Source organism: Perca flavescens, chromosome 6 (assembly GCF_004354835.1).
Source record: "Perca flavescens isolate YP-PL-M2 chromosome 6, PFLA_1.0, whole genome shotgun sequence".
Classification (NCBI taxonomy): domain Eukaryota; kingdom Metazoa; phylum Chordata; class Actinopteri; order Perciformes; family Percidae; genus Perca; species Perca flavescens.
This window is the reverse complement of record NC_041336.1, coordinates 16,771,141-16,792,103: the sequence shown is the minus strand read 5'-3', so window position 1 is coordinate 16,792,103 and position 20,963 is coordinate 16,771,141. Positions and strand designations below refer to the sequence as shown.

General features: G+C 41.5%; 2 protein-coding genes across 5 annotated transcripts in view; one reads left to right on the top strand and one right to left on the bottom strand.

Annotated features, from left to right (window-relative positions):
* The window catches only part of ddr1 (discoidin domain receptor tyrosine kinase 1), a 39,927-nt gene extending 26,502 nt beyond the window's left edge, over positions 1-13,425 (top strand). For 2 of the 4 annotated variants that reach the window (XM_028580922.1, XM_028580920.1), the window contains 12 exons: positions 774-1,020; positions 2,456-2,608; positions 3,278-3,331; positions 4,348-4,514; positions 5,591-5,798; positions 6,863-6,976; positions 8,230-8,525; positions 8,794-8,921; positions 9,684-9,881; positions 9,994-10,261; positions 10,864-11,013; positions 11,166-13,425. In XM_028580922.1, coding sequence (XP_028436723.1) covers positions 774-1,020; positions 2,456-2,608; positions 3,278-3,331; positions 4,348-4,514; positions 5,591-5,798; positions 6,863-6,976; positions 8,230-8,525; positions 8,794-8,921; positions 9,684-9,881; positions 9,994-10,261; positions 10,864-11,013; positions 11,166-11,306 — 2,124 coding nt within the window. In that variant the 3' untranslated portion in view covers positions 11,307-13,425. The remainder of the gene's footprint in view (positions 1-773; positions 1,021-2,455; positions 2,609-3,277; positions 3,332-4,347; positions 4,515-5,590; positions 5,799-6,862; positions 6,977-8,229; positions 8,526-8,793; positions 8,922-9,683; positions 9,882-9,993; positions 10,262-10,863; positions 11,014-11,165) is intronic. The other 2 variants (XM_028580921.1, XM_028580923.1) reach the window with 2 other exon arrangements.
* Positions 13,426-13,793: 368 nt separating this feature from the next.
* On the bottom strand, positions 13,794-20,963 carry flot1b (flotillin 1b). The gene is made up of 13 exons (XM_028581011.1): positions 20,813-20,963; positions 19,930-19,980; positions 19,413-19,488; positions 19,126-19,216; positions 18,355-18,498; positions 18,097-18,216; positions 17,578-17,673; positions 17,295-17,447; positions 16,848-17,029; positions 16,657-16,702; positions 16,329-16,466; positions 15,334-15,498; positions 13,794-15,236 (listed from the first exon to the last, which is right to left on the bottom strand). Exons 2-13 carry the CDS (start codon positions 19,970-19,972, stop codon positions 15,207-15,209), a joined length of 1,284 nt encoding a protein of 427 aa, XP_028436812.1. The 5' UTR covers positions 19,973-19,980; positions 20,813-20,963; the 3' UTR covers positions 13,794-15,206.

Here is a 20,963-nt window from a genome sequence, read left to right as displayed (position 1 = left end):
TGTGTGTGTGTGTGTGTGTGTGTGTGTGTGTGTGTGTGTGTGTGTGTGTGTGTGTGTGTGTGTGTGTGTGTGTGTGTGTGTGTGTGTGTGTGTGTGTGTGTGTGTGTGTGTGTGTGTGTGTGTGTGTGTGTGTGTGTGTGTGTGTGTGTGTGTGTGTGTGTGTGGCTGGCCGAGCAGCTTTCGCAACACCTCTTCTCTCTTGGAGGAAGAAAACCTCCCACCATCTCCTTACTTTTCGATCTATAGTTTTGACCTCTTGCTCGCTCATTTAAACACGCTCCATCTTCCTTCACGTCCCTGTCTCTTCTCCTCAAGTTTCTCTTCCTCCTTCCAGCCACAATGACGGCTCATATATTAGATCTGTTTTTATGGATCTCTCTTTGGCCTTTCCCTGCTTGAAAAAAGAAGATATATCATCTGCTCCCCTTCATCGGTCTTCTGTTTACACTTTCTTTTCCTGCAACTTTCTTTTCCTGAATCTTTTCTTTCCCCTTCTGTTTTCTAATTTTGTTAACTTGTCGTCCTGCTCAGCTCAAAGTCATGCCAAAGCAATTAAATTGAACAGGATGAGAATGTTTAATTAATTTTGTGTGTTAGCTGAATCTCTTTGTGCCTCTCCACGAATAATGAATGATTAGGCCATGCTTTTCCCTGAGTTTGTCAGATGTTTGCGTTGAGCAAATTCAGGTGTGTAGATAATTAAAGGATTGTCTAATATCCTAAAATCTCTTCATCTGTCCTCTTACTTTTCCCTTCTTGTCTCCCTCCTCTAGGTGCACAGCAACAACCGCCACACTCAGGGTGTGCGAGTCTTCAGCAAGGTAGAGTGTCTTTTTAAGCCTGGCATCCTCCAGCCCTGGTCCCCCGAACTCACTCTGCCTGTGCCACTTGAGGATCTGAAGGACCCTTCCTCACGACCCATCTCCCTCCCACTGGGTGGCCGGCCGGCTCAGATCCTTCGCTGCAAATTCTACTTTGCTGACCGCTGGCTCCTCATAAGCGAGATATCCTTCCTCTCTGGTAGGAAACAGAATTAAAGCAATCACTTTTTTCACAGTTTTTCTTCTATAGAGGCTTTTCACTTGCGTCACACACATCCTAGCAACTACTGTATGTCTGCCACTGTCCAGGAGGTCCAGTAGAGATTTGGCTTTGCCCAAAAATAGCTAAATATAGACAGCCGCAACAGGAAAGGTGATACCTGAAAAGGATTGTTGTACTATGGGTGTAAGTCCAATCAGCATTTTTAAAATGCTCAAAGTGAAACTCATAAATTGAAAGAGCTAAATTTTCTAGCCTGTTTCAAGACTGTGACAGAATCACATTCAGAATCAAGTCTATGTCCTTGCTGTGTGCTTTTATTTGATTTTAAGGTATCAGATTTTTCTCTTTTTTTTTTTTGCTCTAAAAATACATTTTAAGGTGCTACTGTGAACATATATGTTGTATCAGTTATACTTTATGCACTCCTAATTAATTTAAAAGTTTATCAGAATCAGAAAGTGTGAAAATGCCTGTTTTCCCTCCATCTGTTGTCTTCATCATCAATATCAACCTATTTACAGGCTGAAACAGACCCACGCAGCAAACACAAAGGGGGTTTCGATATCTTCTGTAAAGACAGGATTTACGCGTATCTGATTAGAAGTCGGATAGAGGACTCTGCTGCTGCTCTCCAGATGGCTGTGACTAATTAAACTGTCCTCTCTACTCAAAAACACTGTCAGTGTTAGCTTGATAAGAATCAGCAAAGTGCTCCGTAATCACACCGTACTCGGGTAGCTAAAATTAATTGACCCAGCAGCAGTGGTCGGTCATGGCTGGTTGCTGGACCCGTGCCAGACTGGTAATAAATGACACACAAAAACTGTCGCACCAGTAGCCGCACTGGTCTGCTTGAAGGTCCCGACACTGGAAAACTGGAGTCTACATCACCATAACTACCACATCTTGCAGCCTAATTTCTTTTTATGGGACAGAGCTTGCATTTGGTCCTCTGGTACCAGAACATGGTTGATTTTTAGCAACAGTTGCACCATCTCAACTGTCTACCTGGGTGACAATCTGTTAGTTAGGGAACAAACCAGACAGCTGATATTACTATTAAACACCCAACAATACAGAGATGTTGGCCTTTAAAACAAATAAGAGAGGGTTAGCTGGACAGTTAATTTAGGGTTGCCAAGGTAAAAGTTTATCAATTCAAAATCATTCACATGAATCGGTAAGGAATGTATCCGTTCTATGTCAAAACAACACCATTATCATAAACCTATGAGATGAATACTGTTTGGCTGGAAACCCAACCAGCCGTGACCACAACCACTGCTTCCTAACAGCAGAGGACAGCCAGATGGTGTGTTGTGCCATATAAAAACCACCTAAACCTCAAAAACATGATTTCATTTTCATTCAATTGTTTCCCCCGTCTCTTTCTCTTTTTCTCCTTATCCAGAGCCGTTTGAGCAGGATGTCACGGAGATTGATTCATTTCCTACTAATCTTCCCAAGATCCCTACCACCACTTCCTCTCCTCGTCCTGTCAACCAAACCTCCTCCTCTCCCACGTTGAGCCACAGCTCCTCCAACGCTACCGCCGGCCCATCTGGTGAGTCCCGCTGTTCCTCCTCTTCGTCTTCCTTCTCTTCACCCCCACATCTTCTTGTATTCACTATCTTTCTTTCCACCAACCATTCTTTCTGGGTTTTGCCCTTTCGTCACCCACCATGCTGCTTCATCTACATCACTGCTCTGTCCTGCCTCTCTAATTCCCCCTGATCTCTCCCTCATCACCTCTAGTCTCTGTGCCCGTCTCTTTCTCTTCAGTTGTGATGAGCGTGAGCATGTCGGCAGTGTGTCTAAGCCATGTGTCTAAAGCAGAGCCAAAGGCAGGGAGCGCCAAAGGAGGCCCATGTCTGACTAGCCTCCCTCTTCATCACAAGCTCTGAAATCCTTTGGCTTTGAGCCAAACATTTGCTGAACCTTAGTCAACGCTGGATGCTCATCTTTCAGATTTCATTTTACCAAAAGGGCAGGAGAAATCTGGCTTAAAACTAAAGGTCAAATGTTTTGATTTAAAATTCTTCGTTTTCTATCTTCTCAGTCTAGCTTTCAAAAAGTTGGTGTGAACTTTTAGTGATTTTCGTTTACATGGATTAAAAGCCAAATGAGCAAGAATCCCACTATCCATGATTTCCTCTCCTCATCACCCTCTTCTGATTCTTCACCACCTCTCTTCTCACACATTCCTCCTTTGTCCATCCCTCACTCCTTTCAGAACTCCCCACCAACACCTCCTTCATGATGGACACCACTGGTAACTGGACGTCAGGTGAGAGAGCAAAAAATAATAATAAAGCAGATGAACCGAGGGACGGGAGCTAGCTCCATCCGCTCTGGCCCTCCTCCAGCATCTTAAAACTGTCCCACTGCTTAGTGAAGAGTACGAAGTATAATGTAGGAGGGATTACAGGGGCAGGCTTTGGCACTGGGCTCTGTCCCCTGGGTTTGAAGATATATAGCTGTAGGGAAAACACTAACCGAGCTATAGTACATTATATTTATGTACAATAACAACTTGGCTTCCTGTGGTCTCACAAACTGCATGTTTTTTGGGGGGAACTGGCTCTGTTCTACACAGCTAAACAATAACAGGCTTTTTAAAAAGCTGGAAATGGTTGTCTGTGGCGTGTATGCTGCTTTGTCCTTGTTACTGGCTGTGGTTAAACTGCTTTGTTTGGGTTTATTTATCACCAGTATGGTGTTGAACTGACAAAGGGAGAGAGGGGAAGGGGTTGTTTTCTGTTGTGAAAATGTGGTGTGTAAATCTTTGGCTTGTAAATGTGTTTGTGTATGAGTGTGTGCTTGCAGGTGTATATTTACATACACATAAAAGCCTCAAATATGGTCTTTTTAACAGTGCTATTTGTCCCAAAACCGTTTCGTAAGAAATATGTAAAGTTCCACATTTGACCTTTGAGTGAGAAAAAAATAACTAGATGATTCTAATTAATATTTAACTAAAGAGTTAAAGCAAAACAGTGTTCACATTCTGTTCTCAAAGCAGCGGTAAACGAGAAGCCCTGTGGTATGAGCAGGCATACTGGATGCATACAAACACAGACAAACCCCATCAGATGTTCATTAAGTGCGTGACTGCGTTGAAAGAGCTAATGCTCACAGACTTAACAGTGCACTCATTAACTAATGCCAGCATGTAAAAAACAGACAGTGTTGCATAGTAATCTATACACAACACATCAGACCCACCAATAACCACAGGTTTCGTAAATTCAAGCATACACATACAAACGCCTAACATTTCCGCCTGTATTTTCTCTCCTCTAGATGCAGAATTTGGTGCAAACACTCCCAGGGCGGGGCTTCCTGTAGCCAAGGATGACAGCAGTAATACAGCTATTCTGATTGGCTGCCTGGTGGGCATCATCCTTCTGCTGCTGGCTGTGATAGCGGTCATCTTGTGGAGGCAGTACTGGAAAAAGATACTGGGCAAGGTGAGTCAATGCAGTTAAGGTTAATTAGGTTAATTGTTGACTAATGTGTCATTAGTCCCCCCCTTGCCCAATGTCAGCTGGGATCAGCTCCAGCACCCTGCAACCCTATAAAGGAAAATGGATGATTGTAATTGGTATAGCCATTAGAGCTGCAATGATTAGTTTACTAATCGATTACTTGATTGACAGAAAAATAATCTACTATAAACTATTTTGATGAGTATAAATAAGTAATTTTTTATGCAAAAATGGCAGAAAATGCTGTTTTTAGCCTCTCAAATATGGAGATTTCCTGCTTTTTTTGTTTTATATCATATTAAACTGAATATGTTTGGGGTTTTTTACTGACAAAACAAGACACCTTGGACTTTGAGAAACTGGAATGGACATTTTTTAACAATTAATCAATTAATCTAGAAAATAGTTGGCCCTACTAGCCATGCAGTCTTGGTTTTAGTAGACAAACCAAACATCTATCTCTATGATTTCTATTACCACCCTAGTACGGTGAAGGTAAATTACATTTTGTCTGTGTTGCTCAAAGCTCTACTCTTTTTCCAGAAACAATGTCTCTGTTACTCTGGATAATCAATCAATCTTTATGTTAACAGCTTTCATTGTAATTGCTTTCTACAGAATAAATAACCCTAAGTGAGAAAATGTTTTTTTTTTTTTTTTTTTTTTTGTGTGTGTGATTAGGCTGAACTGTCTCTTTTAATCCAGTTTAAATGATTGATAGCAGGCTGAGATAACAACTACCGGTCTTTTGGCAGAGCACCACTAGATCTCCATCTGGATGTGTTGTGGGAATCCTTGTACATTACTTCATATTGTTCAAGGATTAGAGGTTGTTTCCACCACCGTGTGATCCCCATCTGCTTCAGGATTTCAAATTTATGCATTTACACCAGTTGCCAGTTTATTAGATACAGGCAGGTAAAACTAATGCAGTCTAATAAAACTGTCCTACAATAAATCCTACCTTTAGTGAAAGTTATAATGAGCTGTTGAGTGGCAGTTTTAGGTTATACTGAGAGGTGTAGGTAATAATATTTTTGAATCCTATGTCCTCCCAGGCCCAGGGTAGTCTATCCAGTAACGAGCTACGGGTTCACCTGTCCGTCCCCTCGGACAACGTGGTCATCAACAACACTCACAGCTACTCAAGCCGCTACCAGCGCATCCACACTTTCCCTGACGACCGCGACCACGACAGAGAGGGTGAAGGAGAGTACCAAGAGCCCGGTGCTCTGCTACGACCAAGGGATCACAGAGACAGCACAGGTAAGTTACAAACACACATAAGCACATAGTCAAGGAGTGCAATTATAGATATGACAGGGTTTGCTGTTTCTGTTTGAGCGAAGTGGTTCAGTTTAGTAGCACGACATACAACATGAGTAGCTTGACATAAAACATGCCACATGCTAAATACATGTTGACAGAGATTGATCTATAGTAAACCTCACAATAGGCATGGAGTCAGTGGAAAAAGTTAAACAATGCAATTTTCCATATGTACAGAATTTAAAGGTCTACAAACATGTATGTGGTTAGGGCAGACTGCTTCGTTTGAGTGTCTTTCACAACCTCCGTTTGTTGATTTGTATCAATAAGCAAACTCATGTGAAAAGGGCAACCAGCAGGAGAAGAAATGTGGCATACATATCTAGAAAACAATGGTATTACATTGTATTTCACCACACCAAACAAAAGTATTCCAAACACACCGCAAGGAAGAGTGCCTCCAAGAAGATGCACAGTGCAGAGGGCAGCACAAAGGAGCTATTGTTCTGAGAAAAGGGAAGAAAAAGAAAAGGAGGAGAAAAAGCATTCCTTCACTTGCATTGCACTACAGGAGGTCTGCATGCTGTCTTTACGAGGCGCCTGTGTGAGTTTGAAATAACATGAGTAACAGAATCATTATTTCATCCCCTGGTTTTTGTTTGTTAGAATTGTGTTAACTTTGCCTGTTTGCCTGCTTTGCTAATCTGTTCTGTGCTCCATGTGTAAGTGCAACCCCTCCTCCTTCCCTTGTATTATATCCAATATGCTAACAGTTGTGTGTGTGTGTGTGTGTGTGTGTGTGTGTGTGTGTGTGTGTGTGTGTGTGTGTGTGTGTGTGTGTGTGTGTGTGTGTGTGTGTGTGTGTGTGTGTGTGTGTGTGTGTGTGTGTGTGTGTGTGTGTGTGTGTGTGTGTGTGTGTGTGTGTGTGTGTGTGTGTGTGTGTGTGTGTGTGTGTGTGTGTGTGTGGTATGTGCCACTTTGTACAATCCATATGATCCATATCATGGTTCCTGCGTGTACCCCGCCTTGTGCCGTGCGTGTTTGTGTGTGTGCCCTCGCAGCCTTGCTGTTAAACAACCCAGCCTATCACCTGCTTCTGTCAGATCACAGAAAAGGCTTGAGGTCCCTAGTCGTCCCCAGCACCGCTCAGGAAAAGAGCCTCAATGTGCCCCAGGGTAAGAGACCTCAGACTGGGCCAACACAGTCAGGACCTACCTACCTATCTATCCAGGGCTGGGGCTTTAGAAGTGCTCTCACAGTCACCGCACAAAGAAATGCTTCTGGGATATGATTAGTCTCTTTTGCATGTGTTGATATGATTAGTCTCTTTTGTGTTTGACTCTCATCATCCCTCCTGTTACTCACATAATTAGTCACTCTCATTCACTCACCACTCAAAATAACTTAGTTTGAAGGGATATTTTGGTACTTGGGGAATTGTACACATTTTCAAACTTACCCAAAGACTGACAAACTCATCGATGCCTTTGTTTAGCCAACATGGCTCTGATAATCTTAATGCCTGGCTGTTGGTCTACCACATTGGTCTAGACTGACATTAGCTGTGGCTAAGTGCAGCCTCACAACGCCGTTAGCATGGCTGTAGATGCGTAGTTCCTAATATGTTCAATGGTGTGCTTCACTCAAATCTTGGCTGTGTGAATCTGTGGAATCATAAAGGCACTACTCTAAAATAAATCATCATATAATGAATTAATTCATTAAATCACTTAAAAGGCAATACTGTACATGTTGAGGGTTTAGCACTTAAAAGATTACTTCTCGGCATAGTATCAACACTTTTTGTTTAATATTATTTTTATAAATACAGCATCAATCTTAACAGTCACATTAAAATGCAGTGTTCCTGTTTGTGGCAGTGTGTGCATTGGGTTGGAAAGTTTCCTATAATCTGCATTATCATTTTAACAAAGTTCAACAACTTATTATTCAGCCACACTCCCCACAAGTCATTCGACTTATGTACGCTGTCAGAGCAAAGTTGTTACACCTTTCTTTAAATTTTAACTGAAAGTACAGCAGTAGATTCTAATTTAGTTTTAAATGTAAATAGAATAGACCAATACAATGTCCCGGAAAAAATGTATTCTGAAAAAAGTCTTTGTCCATGACAAGAAGATCAGTTACTGATTTGGATACCTGCTACATGATCGTCATCCAGGAATTAAGCAGGAAAAATAGTATAAGCACTGCAAGCCAGATCAGTTGTCTAGACAGTTGTTATTGTCCAATGAGATTTTCCCAAATCCAAACTATCCCTTCATATCAACTTGTCTGAATTTATGATAGCATGTGATTCTTTCACTCACACACCGCCATAGAGGAAAAACAAAGCTGTTTTTAATCACACAGTTCTTCTAATCTCTCCATTTCATCCACCCTGTCTGTCTCATCCTCCTCCCTTCAGCCTGTGGTTTGGACATGGAGAAGGGTTTCCCCCTCACTCAAGAGGAACCTCCTCCCTACCCTGGCTCTCCTCCTTACCCCTCCCTGTCTCCCCCCGTGTCTCCCCCACTGCCTCCCAGTGTCCCTCATTACGCTGAGGCAGACATTGTGAGTCTGCAGGGTGTCAGCGGTAACAACACCTACGCCGTGCCCGCCTTGGCCTCCTCGAGCCCCGGGGCCGACGCCACCCCGCTGCCGGAGCTGCCGCGCCAGTGTCTCATCTTCAAGGAGAAGCTAGGAGAGGGACAGTTTGGAGAGGTGAAGAATGACTGGAAAATTGTGTGTGTGTGTGTGTGTGTGTGTGTGTGTGTGTGTGTGTGTGTGTGTGTGTGTGTGTGTGTGTGTGTGTGTGTGTGTGTGTGTGTGTGTGTGTGTGTGTGTGTGTGTGTGTGTGTGTGTGTGTGTGTGTGTGTGTGTGTGTGTGTGTGTGTGTGTGTGTGTGTGTGTGTGTGTGTGTGTGTGTGTGTGTGTGTGTGTGTGTGTGTATGTTTGTGCTTTAACAATGTCTGTATTTCTTTGGTGAAAGGTGCACCTGTGTGAAATCGAGAACCCTCAAGACCTTCCCAACTTGGAGTTCCCCTTTAATGTGAGAAAAGGTCGCCCTCTTCTGGTAGCCGTGAAGATACTGCGCCCGGATGCCTCCAAGAATGCCAGGTCTGTAACATCATACACAGCTGAGCCTGCTTCACTGTGGTTGACAGCACTGGAGGACTCAGGGAGGAGTAAAACATTATTAAGTGCACTCTAGGGTGGTCTATGAAATTTAAGAAAACATGACGCTGTGCCATACTTTTTGCATGCTGGTGCCCCTTTTTATTTTGTCCGCCTCTGACTCTCAGACAGACTGATGCTGCCACTAGTTCAGTTTTTCTTTTCACTTCTACAGCTTTTCTCCTCTTCTCCCCTTTTGTATGTGTTCATTGAACTGCAGCGTTCACACTGCTCGTGCTCGTCAAATTCAGAGCACCCAGCTTTCACATACTTTATCAACTCCTTGTAGTTAATGTGTTGGTAATCAACGGCAGCAGAAGCAGGGCAGAGGTTTGTCTCACCTGAAATACAAATCCAATATTTTCTCATATTTTAGCCTGATTTGTTCCTTCAGCTCCTGAGAAAAAAATATCTGGGCCTGTGTGGTTTTCTAGATGTTTGACTCTTTTCACCAGCTGCTTGTTTACTTTTTGCGCTGGGCAGGTAAAGCTCCTATCTTGTGTAAGCTTATGTGCAGTGAGTGGCTTTCCACAGGTTTATATGGGAAGTTAATGAGAGCTGGAGCAACATATTGACCAGCAAAACAAATCGTGATTTAGTTTTTTTACATTAGGCCTCAAATCAGCATGTTTAACTCCTTCTCCCTCCTGTGCGATATCCCTTCATCTGTCTGATATATTTCAATCTTCCTCCTTGTCCTGGTAGGAACGACTTCCTGAAAGAGGTGAAGATCCTGTCTCGCCTAAAGGACCTGAACATTATCCATCTGCTAGGAGTGTGTGTGAGCAGTGATCCCCTCTGTATGGTCACGGAGTACATGGAATGTGGAGATTTGAACCAGTATCTGTCCCACAGAGTGCTTCTGGACAAAACAGGGCCTTCACACAACACTCCAACCATCAGGTAAACGAGAAATGTGCACGGTCACTTGCACATGTTAACAGATATAAAATAACAAATAGTAATAATTTAGATTTATTTATTATTGCCTCCATCTGTCAACTTTTTCCCCCAGTTACCCGGCACTCATCTCCATGGCCAGCCAGATTGCATCAGGCATGAAGTTCCTCTCTTCCCTTAACTTTGTGCACCGGGATCTGGCCACACGTAACTGTCTGGTTGGGGGTGAGAGGGGTGAGAGTGGAGAGGATCAGGGCGGTGAGCGTCACATCAAGATTGCTGACTTTGGCATGAGCAGGAACTTGTATGCTGGAGACTACTACAGGATCCAGGGCAGAGCTGTGCTGCCAATACGCTGGATGGCCTGGGAGTGTATACTCATGGTGAGACTACAGGAATGTCAGTGTTTGTGCATCTGATGGTGTGTTATTTTTGGATATTGTTGATCAGAATCAACTACGTAGTTTTACACTGACAATATATATATTTGTACTTTTGTATTTAAAAAATCCAGGAGTTATGTTTAAGAACTAAATAAACTATATAAAGGCCATTTCCATTATCAAAAATACACTTTAGTGGGAATCTGATGCACCGACAAAATGTGTTTAACCCTTCTGCTCCTGTAAAATTCAATAATGATGTACTCATATGTGAAAGAAATCTAGTAAATGTGTCATTCCTAATTTTGCCATTCGATGATAATGATGCGGATAATAATTTTGATACTGATGGAAGTTATGATGTTGAAAATCGGATAGCTCAGTTGGTAGAGCGGGCGCCCATATGTAGAGGTTTACTCCTCGACGCAGCGGGCCTGGGTTCGACTCTGACCTGCGGCCCTTTGCTGCATGTCATTCCCCTTCCCTCACCCCTTTCATTTCTTCAGCTGTCCTGTCAATAAAGGCCTAAAAATGGGCAAAAAATATTCTTAAAAAAAAATAAGAAAATTACCGTGTCGGTCTGTGTGGTTGTGTGCTCCCAGGGTAAGTTCACCACGGCCAGCGATGTGTGGGCGTTTGGGGTCACTCTGTGGGAGATGCTAAGCGTTTGTCAGGAGCAGCCGTACTCCAACCTCACAGATGAACAAGTCATCGACAACGCTGGGGAGTTCTTCAGAGACCAGGGCAGACAGGTACAACACCGAGTCTTTCAGGATCTGTCCTCAGTTGTTGATAAAAAAAAAATAACACACAATAATACTTTGGCTTTATCACATGTGAAAAAGGTCTCACTAATCAAATGGCCCCCACCTCCATTCTCTCTCTCTCTCTCTCTCTCTTGCAGGTGTATCTGAGCAGGCCGGCTGTGTGTCCTCAGGGTCTCTACGAGCTCATGTTGAGCTGCTGGTACAGAGACTGCAAGCTCCGCCCGCCCTTCGACGACATCCACTCCTTTCTTACCGAGGACGCCATGAACATGGTGTAAAGAGAGAAAAACGCAACCAAGACGGAGGCAACGCTAAAGAGGGGAACCGTCTTGCACGTTTTATGCATCCTCGCTACAGTGCCAAGGTGTGGTGGAGGTGCTGCACAGCAGAGGCAGATGAGAAGGGAGAGTGGGTTGCTCGCTTTTATATTTGTACTTGTTTGGGTGAATGGGGCTGAGACACCGCTGGTTCGGTTTATTTCCACATCAGACTCCCAACCCCAAAGGCAAAACTAACCCCAGCTTAGACAGGTAACAGTCTGAGCTATATTTCACGGGTGGTTGGTGGTGGGTGCAGTCTGCATAGAAACATTCTTTCTTCTCAGATTCTTTAACATACAAGCAGGGTTTGTGTGACTGGTGATTAAGTGCTGTAGAGTTAATGATGCAGGAAGCTGCAGAGATTTAATAACATAAAATACTCCAAACAATGACCATAGCAAGCTAAGACATGAACACTTATTAAGTTTCATGACTTTAATTTATCGATCTCAAATGCTACACGGGGGTAACGGGTGGAGGTGCACACGGCACACAAACTTCTCTGAACAGCACACCTATCGTTCAGACATTAAAGTGCACACGCAGGAATTGTCTTAGTATTTAAAGTATATATAACTTTCTGTGCACATTTTAATCAGTCTAAATCAGTAAGATTACTCCACACTTCAGCCCCTTTTGCCCATCTGAGATGCAAAAAAAATGATAATCCATTAAAAGTCTATGAAAGAATTTTAACTTTCAGAAATGACTGATGGCTTTCTAGAACATGAGTGATATGTCCTCTCACCATGTTTGTTGACCCTTTAACAATCCTCTATCTCAAACCCAAAACCTTACATAGTGGCCCCCATCCACAGCTGTAACTCAAAGTTATTGTGGACTAATGTGAAATGATGTGGACAAGACAACAGCAGCCCCCTTTCTGAGATGACGTTTGTTTACCGACCCCCCTTGTAGTCGGAAAAGTCCAAGCAGTTTTTGAACCCCATCTTTGAGCCACAGAGACGGTATCCCTGGTGCCAAATAGACTTCTCAAACCTGAGGAAACTGCACAGAAGAGGAGAGTCTGCTGCTGCCGAGGAGACGTGACCCAAAAAATGGAATGGCTTTTCCAAGCAGAGACAATACTGCCAGCCAGGGCAGTGGGCAGGACGGGACATCTTCAGATGTGACTGCTCAGGTGTTTTGGCAATTTTTTTGTATCTGGCTGCGACCCAGACACAAAGGATAGATGTAAAATTCCACAACCAGCTGCACTTTAAATCCTACATGCATATCCCTGGCCATGATGAAACTCTTCTCTGTGAGGGGCCTGACGTGATTCCTGTTGATGTGGATTCTAATGCATTTCACTTGCAGTGATTTCATATTGTTGCCAAGGGAGATCAAAGTCCAGGACTGTCTGTCTTGTTAAATCCTCCCATCAAAAGGCATTGCCAAACCATGAGATGTAAAATATAATTTAAAAAATGGAATGGCACCATCAATTCATCTCCTTTTTAAATGTATGACAACCTTTTGTTCGGTGTGTTGAGACGTGATTACTCATCGAATCATTAATTTTTGCTCATCTAAATGCATTACTGTACTCTTAAAAACAGTTAAGGCATTTCTCAAACGGAATTCTGAGAGTCTGCTTTCAGTGCGATTGTCAACATTAACCTCTGCATTATCCCACGTTGGTACATTTTGCTGACTGCGGTAGAATCAAAGCTATCTACCTTACTGATTGTATAGCACTGTAAATCAGTCCTGAGATGATCAAGATTATCAAGTAATACATGTATACTGAATGGTTGTGCCATTTGAGTCATTTTTGATACACTGTAGTTCAACTAAACCCATATTTTTATATACAGTATACTGTATGTACTTAGATGCTCCTTGGTGTTTGATTTTGTCCTTTTGTTTCTTTGAGGTTAAGCATAATAGTATGTACATATTTTAAGGACAGAATTATAATTTTCTTTACTAATATATGGAAAACTCTGTTACATTTGGGGTCTTCTGTATCTCTGTAGAACGCTTGCTACCTTGATGCCATTGTAATTCCTTGTCTATTTTTGTAGATGTTTTAATAAAGTTAAACTTTTCAAATAAATCGCTATGTACTCTAGGGCTGTGACTGACAATCATTTTTCATTAGGGATTAATTGTTTGGTCAATAAAAAAGTAGAAAAATGCCCTTAATTAAAGGTGACAACCTCAATTTGCTGGTTTTGTCCGACCAACAGTCCAAACCCCAAAGATGATCAATTCACAATGATATAAAACAAAGAAAAGCAGCAAATCTTCACATTTGAACTTCCAAACTTGATTTCGAACAGGTTTCTTGAAAATTGATTGTCTTGAATGATTAGGTTATTAATGTAGTTGCTTATTAAATTTCTGCTGATCATTTCATCTCTAGTCTTCTCCACGTGGTCTTAAATGAAACTTCAGCCACTTCAATTAAAGTAATTTGATGGGGAAATAAGCAACAGGTTTCAGTGATCAAACCATATTTTATTGTCTAAATTATCTTAGAACATCACAGTCAGTGTCACTACAGATAAATCTTGAATATTTGACTAGTATACAACTTTAAATCTATGTAACAACTACATATGTCAAGTACAGACATGCAACAAAAAATGTTTAAGGAAAAGTAAATAAGTCACAAGAACAAGTAAAGACTGACTTTGGCTTGCATCTATGGCCGTCTCTAGTGATGGCCAATAGTTTAGGATTAGTTGGATATGAGGAAATATTCCCTGACAAGAAGTGTAATAGGCTTAAGGCTGCATTTACACCAAAGCCGTTTTAGCAAAAAAAGGCCAATCAGTGCGTGTGTAGTGAATTTAGGCAACGGCAGGGCCATTGAAGTGACACTCCCACATCGCCGCCTAACCCTGCGCTAATAGCTGAAACGCCTGATTTGGTGTGAATGCAGCCTAAGTAAAGAAGTCTACTTGACTGTTGCGTTTTGAACAGGCACTTGGCGGTAACAAAATGCATATGGCTTGGAAGCTGGAAAACTTTTGACTGTTAGAGAAAAGTCTAAATCAAGTCAAAATCTATGATACTCAGATTCACATGCTCATAGAAAATCAGAACACCAAATAAAAAACATTATACTATCTCCTGTTAAGTCAGTTTAAAATCTAGGCAGCAAAGTCAAAAGTCAATGTTTTGGGAAACCATTTTAGCTCGTTCACATCAACCACTTCCTTCTCCTTCATTCTGAAACACAAAAGAAAACCTTCCACTATATATACTAGATATGATTTTGGGCCCATTAACTCAGTCACTTCATGTGTAATAATTGACAATTGGACAAAGAGCAAATAAACATGAAGCTTGGTTGTGTTGGGTAAATTCTATAGAATTACAACAACAGCAATGATACACCCACCACAAAACTATAAGGTGGTGCTGTAATAAGGAACTCCACACTATTTAAGGAATTGAAAGGCACAAAAAACTACAGCCATAAACAGTTTCCATATTGTAAAAAAACAAAACAAAAAAACATCTGATTGACCAAGTCCCTATGCAGAGAAAATGAGGTTGGTTGCAGTAAAGTTAAAAATAAAATAAAAAACTTGCATACTTCAGATCAAGTATAAAACAACAAAAGACAGAAATTTCTACTTGGAGGCTTTTGTCTCCTCTGGTTAAAAAAATAAGTAGCTTCATTAATGTAATGTAATGTATGTCTTGCAGCACAATAAAAAAATCCCATTAGAAGGAAGAGGAACCCGGAAAAAGAGACACACAAGTGAAACATGCATGCACACAGACAAGACTATGTTGCTGCAGTCGTTACAGTGGTTATAGGTACGAGGAGGAGATGTGGAGCTCCTAGTCTGAATATTGATGACACCTCTCTTGATTACTTCTACTCTCCCTCTCTTCTTAATTCACACGGGAGGGCTTTGCTCCAACCTGCAAAGTCAACGAGAGACACATGAGTTATTAAATACCAGCCCCAGTCGTTCTGTCTCACATCTGTCTTTTACACACATACTGTATGCCAGCTTACCTGAGAGATTCTGACTCCGGTGAGGTTCTCCACAGCGGCAGGCAGCCTGGTCATAATATCTAGCACCTCACCAGTAAGTTTGGCTACTCCCACCTCTGAGTTGCCACTGGACACCATGGTGATCTTCTGAGCCTGCAACAGTGGCCTGCTGATCTCCTCCGCCATCTGTAGGACAAGAAAGAACAGAGGAATCAATAATTTAACTGGGTGTTATTTGTGCGAGTCTCTTTCGGATTGTACCACAGACACAAAACCCTTCTTATTCTTCAGCTACGGGGAAGTGCAAGTTTAGCGATACTTGGCTTGACAAAAAATGAATTTAGGGCTTAGTTGATGTTGTCATAAAGGTCTTAAACAGTCTCAAATTTTACATGGTGAAACCTGCAGAAACCCTGAATAAGAGCCACACAACTTTGCTGCAAATAGAAGAGAAATATGTAACAAAATATATTTTTGTTTGATTTTCTCTAAAAAGGCCTTGAGGTTGCTTAATGACAGATAAATAATAATAATAATAATAATAATAATAATAATAATAATAATAATAAAATCAGGTGAGTGGGCAAAAAATAATTCCCAAATAATAATCAACAGGACTAAATTAACTTAATGTGAATTGATTATGTAAAGCTACAGTTACAGTAAAATAAAATGAAGGACCCTCCAAGACCATCATGCGGCCGTGCTGATAATAACAGCAAGTGGAAATGCTCATAAAGATAGATAAAATGCTGTCAAACGATCTTAATGTGGATTAATCACCTATAACTAATTTAGAATAAAAAGAAAAATAATACTAAGGGACTTCTGGAATGAGGCCATGCTGTGACACCAACAAGTCTATGGAGTAATACAAAATAAAAATAAAACACAGGTGGCAACTTTTGTTAGAGTAAAAAGACCACTTGCAAGATTTGTTAATACCACAGTATTTTCATTTTGCAGATCTAACATTTATCTTCATCTACTCATTCATCCATGAGAGTCAAACTGACCAGTGGCAGTTTCTCCAGCAGCATGTCGACCATGGCTCCATCTTTGTACTGCTCGAAGGCCTCTGCTTTCTTGGCCATCTGCTCTGCCTCTGCACGGCCCTTAGCCTCCACGGCAAAAGCCTCTGCATCGCCCTTCATCTACACACACACACCCACACAGACACAAATACAGACACACACAGACAGAGTTAGGATTACAATAGAAAGACTACAAGTCCTGGCAGTAATAATTATTGGTAAATGTGATATTGTGAACAGACAGGGAGGGTAAAGTGGAAATGAGATGGGAGTTTTTCAGAATAAAAAGGAAACATGCGGCAGGACTCACTTTGATGGACTCAGCCTCAGCCTCGGCCTCCATGATAAGCTGTAGGCTGCCAGGAGTGAAATGAGATTGCAAATTGTTTAACTGTCTTAAGTACATTTTTGTTTAATTTTGTCCTCTCTCCTTGTGTTTTATAGATGATCAACTCTCATCAGTACTATACAAGACAACAGTATTTTGGCTCTAGCACTCACCGCTGTGCCTCAGCCAGCCTCTCCATTCTGTATTTCTCTGCTTCTGCAGGCTTCCTAACTTTGGCCTCCAGCTCATTCTCCTTGCGAATAATCTCCTGCTCCTGCAGTAAAATCTGCTGAGTCCGCTCCACCACCTGAATCTGCATCTTCTCCTCCTCAATGCGCTGCTTGGTCTTGGCCACCTGTAGAGGGAAGCAGAGGAAAAAAGGAAATTCCAACACTACTCAGCCTTCAATCACTGAAAAGTAATCAGGTATCGTCTACAATCTGGATCGGTCCAATTGATAGAAACTCGACCAGCGAGCCCAAAAAAAAAAAAATTGGTGAAAGAGGTGTGCGCAGGCTGAACAGACTGACCAGGCCGGCCGAAATTTCGCCAGCGTAACAAAAACAGCAAATTTAAAGGCCTCACAGCGTGGCCCCAGAAGATCAGACCATGAACTGTACCTGAAGCTGATAGGCCATTTCTGACTGAGCCTTCTTGGTGTTGACCTCAACATCATAGTCGGCCTTTTTCAGCTCGTAGTCTCTCTGGGCTTTTGCCATTTCAATCTCGTTCTTGTACTGAGCTGAAACCTTCTCCTGCATCGCGTGGGCCTCCTGTGTAGACAATATAGCAAAACACCAAATTTTGGCATTTCTTTTCAAATGATGGATTGTTATCATTTTCAGATTAGTCATATGAGCACATAGGCAGAATGACAGGGATGAAGAAAGAAGCTTATTTTACCCTCATGACAGAATCTCGTTTGTACTGAGCTTCTCCGATCCTGGCATCCTTCTGCACCTGCGCAGTTCTAGCTTTACCCAGAGAGTGAAGGTAGTCCTGCGAGAGAAAGAGAGAGAGAGAGAGAGAGAGCGAGAGAGCGAGAGCAAGAGAGGGAGAAACAGTCAACTATGAGACAACACAGCTGGAGCAGTAAAAGGAAGGTAGTGCATTAGGCAAACAAAAACAAGAGATGGTGTCATTACCACTAAAGCACTTAGACCTAATCCATCACTAATGTAAAGAGCAGTTGTTCAGGACTTTTGAATCAGAGACATTGCGTCAATATCAATCAAGTGCATTACTGTAACAGAGGAAATCATACGAGACTAAAAGCTTTCATATAAAAATAAATAAATAAAAGGTTTCAGGCTCACAGCAACACTTCAGATCGCTGCTGCTTTAGTATTGTCTGGTGTTTTGATCATCAGATTTTTTTCATTAGTTCTGGCAAAAAAATTAACTCAATCTAACTTAAAGTACCTGATCATCATGAACATCTTTGAGCGTGTAGCTGACGACACCAATTCCCATGTTGACCAGGTCAGAGGAGGCCACCTTAAAGACCTGCTCGGAGAACTTCTTACGGTCCTGGTAGATCTCCTGTACACAAATAGAGAGATATTCATACTAGTTGTATATGGGCATTCACTTAGTGGTTAATGAAAACATTAGGCTGAACAATCTTTTATTGCCGGAAAATTTCAAGCAAGTCAGCAAAGGTCAGTACACCACACCAACCTCCACGGTCAAATGGGCAATGATGGCTCTCTGGTGTCCCTCCAGTGTTTCTAGTGCAATGTTGGCAATCTCAGCCTCAGATTTGCCCATAAACATTTGACAGGCGGTGGCCAACATCTCTTTGTTCTGGCCCTGGATCTTCACCTGAAAAAAGACAGGGAAAGAAAATGTGAGGTTGGACATGGGGCGTCCCATTGACCCTCTCCATCCAGCCTCAACCTTTTTTAAGTACTATTATTTACTATACTTGCACTAGTTTAATTTGCTTGCGTTTTACTTAATTTTGTGTTTTTAAAGTAATCAGACACTAGCTACTTTGTTCCCATCCACTCATACTGTAAATCCTTCATTTATCATACAGAGAGCATCAGGCCTGTATGTGCAACAGTCTTCTGTAGAAAGATGTTGATTTTAAATAGCTGACCCCCCTTCCCAACCTTTTGGGGTCAATGCAAAATATGTTTTTCCTGTCTGCCTCTGCGATGTGCAATGTTAGACAGCCAATCACAGACATTATTAGATGTTGGTAGAAGCATGCTGCATACTTATTGGCTCACTGACACTGATGAGATTTACTCCTTAGGTATTGAATGACGAGGCATTTTTTAATACTCAATACTTTAAAGGCCATTCGTTCAGTGCCTAAAAAGTATTAAATTCGGTACCCAGCCCTGATTTTAATAACTTTTTTTCTAGAAATATGCACAGCTTTTTTGACTCCATTTAATAGAAGCCTAATGGTATTTCAGTCATCCAATTCTCAAAGCATACCTGTGCAATGCCAGTGACAGAGATAGGGACCCCATGACGGGTGTAGACTTTGTCACTCTTCACATTTAGAGTCAGCGTGTTGAGTGTGATTCTGAGAAGAAAGGACATACAATAAAAGGGTGGCATGGATGAGATGTAATAACAAAGATCAGCCCAGTAATGGATACAGCATTCAGAATAGGTATGATATGAGTAACTATGAGCATTTATTTCCCTTGTTTGTTGACTAAACATTAAATCAGGCAGTTATTTCATACCTAAAACAGAAGAATGAAATAGAGACTGACCTCTGGATCTTCTGAATACATGGGAGAACAAACACTCTTCCTCCGGCAATCATTAGAGGAGGAGAACGGCCAAAGCCTGGAGGGAAAGAAAACATACAGCTTTTTCCTCATAAAGTAAGTGGGTCTAGGACATAGTTGAACTTGCAACCCCGTATTACAACAATATGAGTAATGCTGTTTATTCATTACAGCTACATATTATAGCAAGCTGGACAATTCCTATATTACTCTTCATTCCTAGTGTTGCTCAATATGATCTTATCACAAGACATGTGATGACTAAATCACGTGACACAAGTTTACTGGTCCACTGTGAACTAAACCAGTTTCCTACCACAGGATTATTACAGGGACCTCCCGAAAATTTTTTAACAATATTTCATAATCATGAAAGGCTCAAGTGTTTCATTAACCAACTTTTCTATAAAAAAAATAAATAAAATAAAGTCTGTGTTATAATGAGAAATAATCATGAATCCATGAGATGTAGAAAAAACAAATCAAGCAAATCTCTTACCAGACACCACCATGGCTTCATTGGGTCCACAAGTGTAAAACATCTTGAATCCTGATTTGAGGCAAAATAAAATAAAGCAAGACCATGTCAAAGTATACACATTACTACAGTTAGCTAAGAAAAAGGGAGCATGATGTTTTCTTGGCTATATACTGATATATTGGATATATGAAAGAAAGCTGGATACCAAAGTATGTTTATTTCTATATTGTAGAGAACATGCACCACTGCTCAATGGATCCATAAACAATAACAGTGTTATGACAGTATCAAACACTATATTCTGAGTTGAACCTTAAATACAGCTTTACATTGATGGCACCACCATAAAAATATGCACTGATATTAACAATTATTCATTTGCTCATTTGTAAGTATCATGAACTCAACAGTTATTTTATTCTTGTATGGGATTGTTTAGTGTGTAAAGACAGTCAAGAGTATGGTAGTAAATCACAGGCTACAACTGACACATGTCTATGTCAATCACTCAAGCCAAACCCTCAATTAGGCTTCAGAGAACCAGACTGCTCCTGCCCCCTTATAACAAACCAAAACAGGGCAGTCGAGTCGGTTTGACTATAAACCTGTTCCCTTTAACGAGCAATGCGTGGTCGAATATTAGTTAAAACCATAAAACAGTAAAACACATCGGTGTTCCCAAGAATAATGTCGAGCACACAGTATATTGAATGTAAAACCGACTAACGGCCTGCAAAGAAAGATAACGATAGCTAATGTTAGCTCATAGAAGACAGCGAAGGGTCTGCGGTCGATAACGTCACTAACGTTACGCATATGGAAAACAAAACAGTCCAGCGTTTAGTACAGCTATTAGCTACAACTACACAACAAAGCGAACTAATCGTTCCGTTTAACTTACCGATATCCGGTCAATACAAAAAGCAATCCTTTTTTTAGAATCGAGGTCAGTCTCCTGATTCTACGGTCTGTCAGTTAGCTAGCTAGCTGTTTCCCGTCAACTGGAATAGCAAAAATTTCAGTAAGGAGGGGGAAGTGAAGTGTGCAGTGAC

Coding starts and splice junctions, on each gene's coding strand:
- flot1b (XM_028581011.1), bottom strand. CDS start 19,972: ATGTTTTACACTTGTGGACCCAATGAAGCCATGGTGGTGTCTG. Junction 19,217..19,412: donor TGTATTCAGAAGATCCAGAG/GTCAGTCTCTAT, acceptor CTTTCTTCTCAG/AATCACACTCAACACGCTGA. Junction 18,217..18,354: donor TTGCCCATTTGACCGTGGAG/GTTGGTGTGGTG, acceptor ATTTGTGTACAG/GAGATCTACCAGGACCGTAA.